This window comes from Corvus hawaiiensis, chromosome 3 (genome assembly GCF_020740725.1).
Source record: "Corvus hawaiiensis isolate bCorHaw1 chromosome 3, bCorHaw1.pri.cur, whole genome shotgun sequence".
Classification (NCBI taxonomy): domain Eukaryota; kingdom Metazoa; phylum Chordata; class Aves; order Passeriformes; family Corvidae; genus Corvus; species Corvus hawaiiensis.
Window position 1 is genome coordinate 42,259,732 of NC_063215.1, and position 12,389 is coordinate 42,272,120.

At 36.1% G+C, this 12,389-nt stretch overlaps 1 protein-coding gene across 1 annotated transcript in view; it reads right to left on the minus strand.

Moving 5' to 3' along the window:
* Window positions 1-12,389, minus strand: part of FBXL4 (F-box and leucine rich repeat protein 4) — a 61,622-nt gene that overhangs the window by 25,330 nt on the left and 23,903 nt on the right. Inside the window, exons 5-6 of the mRNA XM_048296892.1 lie at window positions 12,019-12,263; window positions 3,469-3,682 (exon numbers count right to left, since the gene is read on the minus strand). Of these exons, the coding sequence (XP_048152849.1) occupies window positions 3,469-3,682; window positions 12,019-12,263 (459 nt within the window). The remainder of the gene's footprint in view (window positions 1-3,468; window positions 3,683-12,018; window positions 12,264-12,389) is intronic.

Below are 12,389 nucleotides of genomic sequence, written 5' to 3' on the forward strand. Positions count from 1 at the left end.
TTGAAATAATTCAAAGGCATTGGAAGCTTCAATTCAGAGGTTTGAAAACAATTTTATACACACAACCTCACACTCAATATGTCAAGGAAATAACATTATATATGGCCTTAAGAATCAGCAGGATTAGGACCAAAGAATACAACATCCTCCAGATGGTACAGCAATCTTCCGAAGTAGCAGTGCACTAAGTAGCAGAACACCAGCATTGCCCATTTCACTAAAAATATATACTTAAAAATTGGAGCTTTGATTACAGAGACAATGGCAACATTTTCAAATACAAAACCTATTCAAAGAAAATAGCTAAAATAAGAAGAAACTGTAATTACACTTGCTCAGACAACATAACGTTATCAATTTTAATAAGTTTCCACTGTCCTCAAAATCTATGCATCTAAAAAAATCATTAACAGTAGTCAATTTTCTGCAGAGCGCTTCCTTAGAACTTCTCTATTAGTGTCACAGTAACCATATACATGGAAAAAGTACAACAAATACTTTAAATTTAGATGCTGAAATAACTTTTTTCCTCTATTTTAGTATTAAAAGGCAAAAAAGTAAAGGGAAAGGCTACAGCAAGACTTAGACTGCGTAACAAAATCCTGTATCTGGGTAGGTACTTAAGGGTGTGAATGGGAGAAATACAATTTCTTTTATTAAAATGTTAATTCTGTAATTTTTATTAACTGTAAAGCAACACCAGAAACAGCATTATCAAATATTGACAAATAGCATGGAGGATCTTCATCTCTTCCTATGTTATTTAATCACGTCTAAATCCACAACCAAAAGCAAAAGTTGTACTATTCACCCAGATGTGCTCTAACACATGAAAATTTTGTGATTTATTTTGAATACTGCTTGGTTTAAGAAAAAAAAGCAAGCCACTAAATTATTTAGGAAAACAGGCTAAATGAAGTGAACAGATTTTTCTTTTGGTTTCTTCTTCCTGGGTTCTGAGACAGAACTTTAACAGAACACCATATCAGCTCTGTTCTTCTCACCTTACTTTCTCATAATAAACACATACTTGTGATCAGTTTGCAGTTTTTTCTTAGTGGATTCACAGCCTCAGATTCTTTTCACTGAGCAGATCCATTGGCAACAATACAATGCCAAGTTCTTGATTAATCATTAGCATTGTTCCTCTGTTTGCTCCTTAAAAGCTCCAACAATGAAGACTGCAGTACAAATTTCACAAAAATCACGAACACTTACCACTCCTTGACAAGTTTTAGAGAAGTCTCAATCACTTCACAGCATGCTTGATCAATCTATCCTTTTCTGCATATAGCCACCACTTACTAACAAGCATTTCTGTACCAGCTGAAAAGTACAAAAGGAATGGCAGCCTATTTTGTACAGATAACCAAAGATTTGCACTAAGAGAAGCTAATGTTGAGAAAGATAATGTTATTTCTACAAATCTATGACTTTTGTCACAGCTCTAATACTCTAATTCAAATCCTATGCTACATCTTCATTCTTTTCCTTTTATTTTTTGACTTGTGATGCACAATGTATATTGTTAAGTGGCTTCATATTAACAAGTAACACATAAGCATCATATCCAATTTACCTATTTAAATTTCCAGAAATTTCTCTTCCATTGTTTGTTAGGAATAGTGCCTTTTGCTCATAATTATGCATAAAATGGAAGTGCAATCTTAAATAAACTTGATTATGAATGAATGTTCTTGTCAGCTACAAGCAGAGGCATGTCCATACACATGAAAGGCAGAAGTGAATCTTCACAATTTAATGGCTTCAAAGCCAGGAAATCTTTACCACCTACATTCAATCTAATTTCAAGCTCTGCTCAGCAAAGCGATAGCAGAGGAATGACAGCTACCAATCACTTCAGAGTACATCTCATCTGCTGCACTATTACAAGCATGAAGTCTCAAACTTCAGAAGTTACCTGAGTAGAATCAAGAAGATTCTAATGAATCAACAGTAGAAAATAATAAAATTATACAACCACTACCTCTGATACAATGATCTTTCCTGGATCTGAAAAAGCTTTGTGAGTAAGAGCCAACAGTCAAAATGAAATAAAGGAGATTAATCCAAGATTAACAGAAAGACTAGTAATGTAGAAACAGAACAGATACACCCAAGGCACCAATTCAGCTCTATTCAAAAAATTCAGGGCTCACCAATTTGCTTCTTGAAGAAAATAATAATTGCTTCAATACAGAGAGCAGCTACCACAACATAACAAGTTACTGAGGGGCACTGGCTTCACAGTGACTGCACACTCCACTGCAAACCCCACAGTAAGCACCAATCATCCCAGGTAGTCTAGCCTTTAATCTACCTACCTTGTGTTATCCACTCACCATTACAGACACCTAGCTAGACCTTGGGCACAAACGTACTGGGGATTCACCAAATAAAGGACAACAAGACCCAGCTAACTCTAACACGCGTCAGGTGGGAACTGCTTATGAATGCAATGTGGTACTCTTAACTTCAGATGTCCCTTGCACATCTGGTTGACAGAACCTACTGTTCCAGCTTCATTCCTTTTATTACACTACAGATTAAGACCCCACACAATCGAGTGTCACAACCTGGCTTCCGTGTACCAAAAGCACAAGCACAAGTAACACACACAACCAAACTCTTCTTAAAATGTTTAATCTAGGATTAGAAGTAAGGAAAAAGCCTGCAGAGACATGGGGTTTCCCCCATTTTGGAGCACCTTTTGCAGCAACAGAAGTACACGTACGACAGCTTCCAAGTAAACCACAGTAGTAAGGCTGTAACATATGAGTAATGGAGCTACTGAGAGGGAATGGAATTTTTCTGATTCAAAATCCCGAATTTACAAGCATACAACATTTGTAAAATGTAGCAAACTACAAGAGACTTCTCAGCTGTAGCACACAAACCCATTCCATCCTAGAAGGAAATGTGTTGCACCAAGCAGTAACAACTCTGATTTGGGCAGTCAAGTAACTGTACAAAGAAGTAATTTTTACACCATAAATGAAAAGTTTTACAAAAAAATTGTGTTCTGTGTCTCAAATGCTGCTAATATACAAAGACTGTAGGAATCTAGTAACTAGCAAGTCATTTTAAAGGAGAGAATGTTGTGAATTAAAGAAAGTTACTAAATATTATAATTTTACAATTATATTTACCAAATACAGTTTGTCTAGAGTACACTTCAAAATAAGAGAAGAGCATTAAATTTGTAATTTTACCACATTGCTTAAAACAGCTGGTGAAAAGTCACCAATGTACCATGCAAGTTAAAACATGCAGGCCGAAAGCTATTTTGAAAATAAAAAATCATCCTAAGTTTTTTTAAACTACCTTTGGATTTTCTGGATTTACCTCTGAATTTACACTCAAAATTCTAATTTACTTCTTCATTATTGGAAAAAAAAACAAAACCCAAAACCAACTTTATCAGGATTGAAAATATTTATTGCAAAGGTTAGAAATAGTTGTTCCTACCTCCACTTTTGTTCTGTAGAGAATGAGACGCTTCAGGCTGCCCACTTTGGCTATGTGGTTGAAAGCCTGAGGTGGTATTTTATCACATGATGAGAGATTTAATTCCTGAAGATTTGGACACATTTCAGTGATGACCTCCAAGCACGTTTCATTGAGGAAATGGCCACAAGACAACTCAAGACGTACTAGTTCAGAGCCACAGACTTTCAAGAACCTGTAAAAGAACCCCATGTTTAAAGTGAAAAATTAACATACTTTCAGGTGAGAGTAGGCATACTGTCAAAACCTTAACCACGTAAACCAGGAAATAATTCCTTTCAACAAAGAAAAGACACTAGTCTTGAAAGTTCTGTTTTGGTTTAGAAGTTAGAAAATGCTTTGTTCTTAATATTAACTCTGAGACAATGGAGCAAAGTAAAACACTGATCATGTTTGAAAAGCTTTTAAACAGCTGAAAGCCAATTTTGACAATGGCCTGCAAATTTACACCAATAATTTCATATTTATCTCAGAAAAATCTGCAAATGTAAAAATTAGGTTAAACAAATACTTTTAAATGGATGAAGTGTTTTAAGACTTCCAGAAAAATAAGATCTCATTCTTTTCATTAACAAGTCAGAATCAACACTTGCTAGCTGTTCTAGAACACAAATTCCTAAGGAATATTTGACTTTCATTGGAATTATAGAAAATTAAGACAACAGATGACAAAAGACCTGAAATTCAGAAACTTTGATGGTCTCTATATTTTGCTGTCCTGTCAGAGATCTCGTGTCAGAAACTCAAGCTCTTTTATCTCTAATCCAAGCTGTAACTAAAACCACATAAGCTTAGTCCCTTTTCATTGCAAAGATAACCTTCAAACTATAAATTAATCACTAGCCTTGTAAGCTTGATACTTTATAGGATAAAAAACCACACACATTTGCCATGTTTGTGTTATATTTTGGTAGTTTCTCCAGTAGAAAAACTAGTTTCTTAAACTAGGGGCTGTAATGAGTTTCCCATGTTACTTCCTAGAATAATGGAGCTACTTGCCAAAGAGCATGAATTAGTTTCTCATAATAAATGTTCTTATCTGCTCTACTACCTACAAAAACATTCATGCACACAAAGCAGCTTCAGGTTCTGACACTTCCACCACAAAGTTAGTATTACTTCTTGGGTTTAACTCATGTAATAGAAATGCCACACAGACACAAGGCTCCTGCTTGCACAAAAATTCCTACTACTGAAATGAAAGAGTTATTAGCCTTCCCAAGCATTTGTTCATGCTGAAGCTTAGGATGAAATTGCTGCTGGTCTTAGAAGAAGACACATTCAGGGAGGCATTCCTCAATGACACCAACAGTAGCTCAAGACTTTAAATCCATCTTTCAAGATCCAAGTTTTCAAACCGCCTCCTTTCCTTATTTTTTCATTACTCACTCAAGTCATACTTGCCATTCATCATCACCTTTCTTTATTCCTTTCACCTTGCATATTAGATGGCCTTAGTGTGATTATGCATATCCTAAGGAATACAGAGGGAAAAGGAGATTCTAGGGTGGTATCTCCATCCCTGGGTGTTTCCAAGAGTCACCTGAAACCTTGACTGACCTGATCTAGCGTTGGGGACACTGGCACTTCAAGTGGGAGCCTGGAGTAGACGACCTTCAGAGGTCCCTAACATCCAACATTTCTATGAGCCTAAGCAAACAGAAACAAAGAGAGGGTCTGAGACACAAAAGGGGAGACATAAGCGCCAGAGCCACAGGAGTTCTGCCATGTATGGTCTTGAAGTCTACTCCTCCACTGTTTTTTTCTAACTCTACAGTCTCTATCTAGAATCTATTTTAGCTTTTAAAGTCAGAGTTTAGTCAAACACCAAGCAGTTTCCATACTGGATACAGTGAATTCACAAAGACTGGTAAGCCTTCCTGTGGGAATGTCAGAGCTGAAATGACATGACAATTGACAACAATTAACATCGGGTATTTAAACATTTAAGTGTTATTTCAGACTAGCAATAGAGTTCAACACTGTTATGGAGAAATGCAGGATGGAAATCCCCTGGAAATCAGAGTAAAGATATATGGATACATTGCTGATTACCAATTAGCCAATTCCTCTATTTAATGAGTGCTTTAACAATACATTCACACAGCTTCTTTCATTAACAAATTATCAGGTTTGTTTGAATGATGGTAATTTTCCATAAAACTTTGTCAGTCACCACTTATTATACCTCTACCTTTTAATTTGCTAACAAATAAATATTTTATGAATTACTCCATTATAATAATGGATGTTAGTTTAACTGCCATATAGTTTAACAGGGCTTGGCTGTTATAAATGTTAGTAGAGATCAATGCTTTTCTCTTTCTAGGACTATTAAAAGTTAACATTACCAGGTCAGGGAAACACTCAGTTAACCCCCTAGACTTGGAGAAGAACTCCAGGCTCACCAGCTTGAGGAGTTATTATCCTCATAACGTTTTATTTAAACTCATTACACTTGAAAAACACAGGCAGAGAGCAAACACAGTGACAGCAACAAGCATTGCCCTTCATGGCTTTGCTGCCTTGTTGGAAAAGGTTATTTAAGAGACATGAAACAGAAACAAGAGGGGGATAAGGAATATGCAGCAGGGTACAAGAATGAGCAGACATGCACGTAGGAAAGAGAGGAACAGGAACAGAAGGAGGAATCTGAGGAAGTCACCAACCAGCACAGGGCAGAGAACATCAGGCAGAAGTGCACAGTCCTCTGAATGATGGGGACACTGTGATCTTTGTTTGCATTAAACAGACTGCTCAGTACAGAGGTTTTTGCTACTTTCTACATGGATCTCCACGTAGAGCCATATGGCAAGGTAGAATATGAGTTCTCATGCTTTCAAAACAAACGTGGTATGGTCTTCATACTTCTCAGACTTAACAGTATCTGACTGACTGGCTCGATTTAGCTAATTTGAAAACAAACAACACCCAAAAAAGCACCTTCTACCCAAATCAAAATTTCTTCACATACCTCTCCTTTAATCACTGAGGATTGACTGGTTCCTGTTCTCAGTCTCTCCTCTGTTCTGCAGTCATCCATCCCCTTAGTTTTCCTTTTATTATCAATATTTTATACACACCATTTCTGAAGTGATTTCTCTTCATCCCTTCATGTTTATTATAAAATATGACTAAACAACCTAGAATAATGTGCATTTCTTTTGCTAAACACTGGATTGGGCCTTTCCCTTGAAGTTTATCCTCACTCTAGACAACAGTATTTCAGCCTTTTTAGTTATTCAGTTTTGGTTTTTTTCGGTTTTTGGGTTGGGGGGGCTGATTTATTTTCCTGGGGGGAGGGGATTGTTGTAAGGAATCTCACTTTCTATCACCTTCTGCCTACTGTCAAGAACTGCTGCTTATTTTCAACCCCTTCAGCTTTTGGCAATGAATAAGTCCTAGTGAAGTTTTTCTGAAACATCAAACATATTTATTAGCAGGCAGGATGATATTTGCTCATGGTGATGTTAAACCCATCATGATCACAGGGTCACTTAGCCCACTAACAATTTCCAATCTTGTAATTTATGTCTGCATCATAAGCATATCTCATGATACAAAATTAAAATCCAAGGTACAAGAGAGAGTACTCTTCATGTCAGAATATAAGACCCCCCAAACAAAATTCTCAAAATACCTTTAGACATGTGCTTATGCAGATACTGAACACATCACATTTGCTCCAGTGGTTTCTGGTGGAACTGCACTGGACCCAGAACCTACACTTCACTGTTAGCTTAATGATCCTCACTTACTCTATACTCCCCAGTTCAAAGTTACTGAAAACTCTTCAACAAGCAGGGATCACAGTCCTGTTCTCTTTCGTGTATTCATCCTCCACGAACACAATTAGCTACCTAGTTTTATATTCCTTCAGTGCAATTAACACAACAGCTTTCTATCATGCTGTTTTTACCAAATTTTTTTTCAGTTAAAATCTTCAGCACTGATTTTGTACTCATTGACATATATTTGAATTTGGTATCCAAGGGGGAGGGTGGAAAAGGCAAGCAACTTCCATTTGTGAACAACACAGGGTTGGACAGAACTTTTTCTTTAGCACCTTCCCTTGCAGTGTTACCTAACATCAGCATCCACGCTAGGCATGTTACCTCTCCTACTTGACAGATATAACACTGCCCCATTTGCCATGCCTTCCTTGGTATCAGCCTCCTAGAATCAGTATTTTATAAAAACTACCATTTCTGTTTGCTTCAAGCCAACTACATGCTCCCTCCAGTTACTCAGGTCTTCTGCTTCCAGAGCCTGCCACCAGATAAGAAAAATGTCAAAATCCACTTGGATTTTATTCTTTCTCATTTCACTTCCAAGATCTTGAGGTCCCCTCTTTCTTATTTAGTTCTATCTATATTACTTGCACACGCTCACAGAGGACTTTTTGTTTTACAATTACAGTCTTGCATTTAATAAAATGGTTTGTGGAATTACATTTTAATATCCTTCTTGTTCATGTATTTTTAAATTCACAGTGATGCTTTTCCTTTCAAGACTGCCACATTACATGACAGCAGCAGCATTTAGCACGGGTAATTGTAACAAAAGTGTTAAGGTTGGTATGAGTGGAGAACAACTGGGTACACAGAGGTGTAGAAGCAGGAGAAAGAACAAATGGCAATACAAGGGCTGGTGGAGAGGTGTGTGTTGGTGGAAGTCAGATTAGCAGGTCACCGACATCCGTGAACGTTTGTGCACACAGTTTCTCAGGGCACATGGCTTAGGAGATGAAGGACAGGAGCAGCACAGGACGGTGAGACCACATGCTGGACAAATTTATTTGGACACATATCTTGGTTCTCTTGGTGCATGCAAGTATTCATGCTTGAGAGTGAGACTTTTGGAAGTAATTTGGTTTTAAAATTAAGTCACTTTCCCTTGCTCTAGCTATTCTAATTGGTACAATGTTATTTTCTACTCTAGCATGTATTACACCTTTTTGGTAAGCAAATCCTAAAACATGGCATGTAAGTAGGAAGAATATTAAGTATCTGATCTTGTGTTTTTCTCAACACAGATTAAACTATTTCAAGACAAACATGCAAAACAAACATTATACCTTACTCTCAGCTACAGCCAACCCTAGTTTTACTAAAAACCTCTGGAAATTAAAGCAAGGGACAGACCTGATTTTTAAATTGAGAATCCCTGTGAAGTCACACATTACTCCTATTTTCTGTGACTATTTGATGCACATTTCAGTAATTTCTCTGACCTTCCTGGTAGTTTGACTCATAGCAAAGCCTCACCAAATTGAACATTGTCAAAACACACATTGACTAAAGTCAATGAAAGCCTTCAAACGTGAACAACAAAACTGTTAAAGAAATATTCCTGGATGTGCTTGACATGCAAATACTGCATCACTTGCCTGAAAATAAAACACTATTAATTCTTTTTCACAGTGTAAAATGTCAGACATAAATAAAAATCCTAATTCCTCATATATTTAAAGCAGAAGAGTTTATACAAGTTAATGACATTATCAGTGATCCAAGGAAACCTGCATGCAGAACTCTGTTTTTAAACTGTCATTGTCCTTGAGCTGTTTAAACCTCAGAGCATTTATTCAGCACCTCAGTATTTAGTACACCTCCAATCAACTCCCCTCACTCTTCCTATTTAAGTCCTATCCTCCCACACTGATATTCCCCCCTGGCATGAAGAGATTCACCAGACCTCTAAAGCCAAGAAATGCAGTGCTGCTTATGTAATGCTTGCTGTGAAATCTTTGCTTATATACCCTGTCATTTTGCATTTCAGACTCCTGAGACTGCTCAGATACTCCTTTCACTTTTTTTGTACACTTTTAGTCCAATCTAATATAAAGTTTAGTTAATTTATATTATATGCTGAAATGAAAAATTTATTATAGTAATTTCTAGCCCTAAGGAGTAGATGTTATCAATAAGTTAAAATACCTTCAGCTTTGCCTCAGGATGTTCATATGCCTGAAGCATTCTGTCTTCTCATGAAATACAGTGTTTGCTCCAGTCACATTTCTTAAATTACTCTTAATTTTTTTCACTTTAATACATTTTAAAAATATATATTTCCAATAATTTCTTACTATTTTCAATAATTTCATGCACATATGAACATTTTAAAATAAAAAATTTACACAAGCTACTAAGTTTTAAGACTGTCTTAAGAAAATACAGATAGAAACATTTTTGAAAGATATTTTCCAAAATAAGATTTAAGCATGAGTATCATTTAAACATACCCCAACTTGTAGAAATCATAACTTAAACTGTACAACTGTAAGAATTAAACCAACTCCACCAGTTTTGAATTCAACAGTGCCAACTGTAACTCCAAATGCTGAGAAAAATGCAAAAATATAAGTGTCCTGCTTTGGGACAAAGGAAAAATGGTGTGAATTCTTGATTATGTGTCCTGGATGCTGTAATATCCCCAGGCTGGTGATATCTTAATGACAACCAGGGCAATAGAACTAAAGCATTTATTAACAGATTTTTCTGTCAAGGAACAATATCTCTTACCAGGAAGCTCCTTTTTCAACAAGAGTTAGATTAACGCTTTTGAAAAGAAACTCTTGTTCTAGTAAGTATCCTCTATTAGTAGATACTTTCATAGCAAATGAGCAGCAAATTTTCTTCTCCTGGGGGCCAGCAAATTTGACAAATATGCTGGTAAAGATTGCCAAAAGAAAAAGTTATGTTGGGGAAATTTTACTAAAAAAGACTTCTACAGAACAAAGAGTTGCAAATTTTTTTCTGTAGTAGAAAAAAGTTTAAAGCCAGACCTAGTTACAGTGGAGAATTTTTGTTTCAGAAGGGAAAATAAGCACAGTTTAGACATGAAAATTATTTAGCTTATAACTTTGCTTCTAAAATTTACAACTGAACTGCATCTCCCATTCCCAGACTGCATTCATCTCTTCCGAGAAATATTTTTTCCTAAAACTAAGATAACTTCAGAATTGCATCAGTGTCAAAAAACTTTTTTCCCCTTTGTTACAAATAAATATAATCCCTTAAAACAAATATACACTGAAAATATTTACTCACAGATTATTAATGGTCAAATAATGAATATTTATTATTTTAAAATGCTGTATACACATAAATGTTACTTGTAGTTCAGCACTGAAGTGAAAAAAAAATTAGTAATAATAAAGTCATTTTCAACTAAGTGGAATTCAGAAATGCCAGAAACTGTAAAGTTTATGTCTGAATTTGGCATTAATTTCTTCCAAGACTAAAAGGATTTTTAGCAGTACTAGATGCCAAAAAAAAAAGAATTAATGGAAATGAAAGAAAGTTGCCACAAAGATGCACGTATGTTATGTTTTCAAAAGACAGACTTAATAGCTAAGCATCAGAAAACAGGCACTTCATGATTTCAGAGCTGAATTCTCAATTAAAGTGTGTGCATTTATCCTCTGCATAACGTATCTAACATGAAATCCAAACTTAGGAGAAATTTTTGTACCCAATTCAACAACTAGCCAATGTCTGTTTTCTCTTTCTACTAATAAGCACAAATATGCATAGGGTTATTGCATTATACTGGAGGGTCTGGAAAAACAGAAGTGACATTCCCATCTTGACAACGTATTTCTTCAAAATATTTTACTTCCTCAGGTAAGGAATTTAGGCATGAAAGGAAAGAAAATGTCTGCATACTTGATTTAAACTTTTTATTCAGAAAACAAATGAGAGTTAAGACAACTTTTTCAGATATATTAAACATGTCTGTTTCTTATCAGTCAGTTTCTGCTTTCACCTGCCATTGCTGATTACCCTTTAGTTGAAGCAGCAACTTTCGCTTAAATGAAATGCATTGATAGAAGCTGTTTAACTAATGCAAATGAGCAAAGAAGCAAGAAATGATATCTTAAGAAAGCAGAGAACATGGCTGTTATACAGAGAAGAATCCCTGCAAATTTGCTATTTTAATGACCTACAGCACAGCCATATTTTCAGCTCATTGGAATATGCACATGCAACCCCCCTGTTTTCCAACAGGGCTAATGTTTTAAATCATTTTTATGAAAATATTTGCATTTACATTGGACTCCAGTGATTACTCGGCTCATACCATGTGAGCATGCAATCAGTTTATTACTGCAGCCATTCTAATACAGTCCTACTGATGACTCATCTGTACAAAGAACAACCACAAACATTTTCCTTGCGAGATGGATTTTTGACAGCTCAGTTCTAGCTGAGTGTTTCAGAAGCCCAGAAGAAAGCAAAACACTGCTCCCCCTGGAAGAAGTCTTTCAGTCACAAGCAGCTTGTAACATGCAGACTGTACAGATTGCAATGGACTTCTGCTGCTATACTTAGTATCTCTTACTGTTTTAGCTGCTCCTTTTCTCTACGTCATAGCAATCACACCCTTTATAGTAAATCCAAGACATTACTTGCCTTTATAACAAAGTTTCAAATACTTAGCGAAACTACCATGCAGCAGCTCTGCAAACAGAGTTTGTCAAAACATTTCTGTACATTTAACACTGACCTGCTAAATCCAGAAACAGAGATGGCTCCCCTGTTTCCAGTCCAAGATAAATTCAGCCACTGGATGAGAGTGCAGCGAGACTGTAGGTACTCCAGGGATGTGTCATTAATCCTCGCCCAGTAAGGTTGTAAACTGAGATGAATGTATTGTAGAGGATCACAGCAATGTTGATACAGTAGCTTACAAGTTTGTGCTAGTCTACACAGGTCTGGTACTGTAAGGTGACTCAAAATCAACTGGATGAGCTACATTAAAAACAGGAAAAAAAAGTCACAGATGGTCATATGGCACTTAAAACATAAGGGAAAACTGCAAAGGAATAAGAAAATATGTTCTAACTTCAAAGAAAGCAAAACCTTTTACTTAAAAGT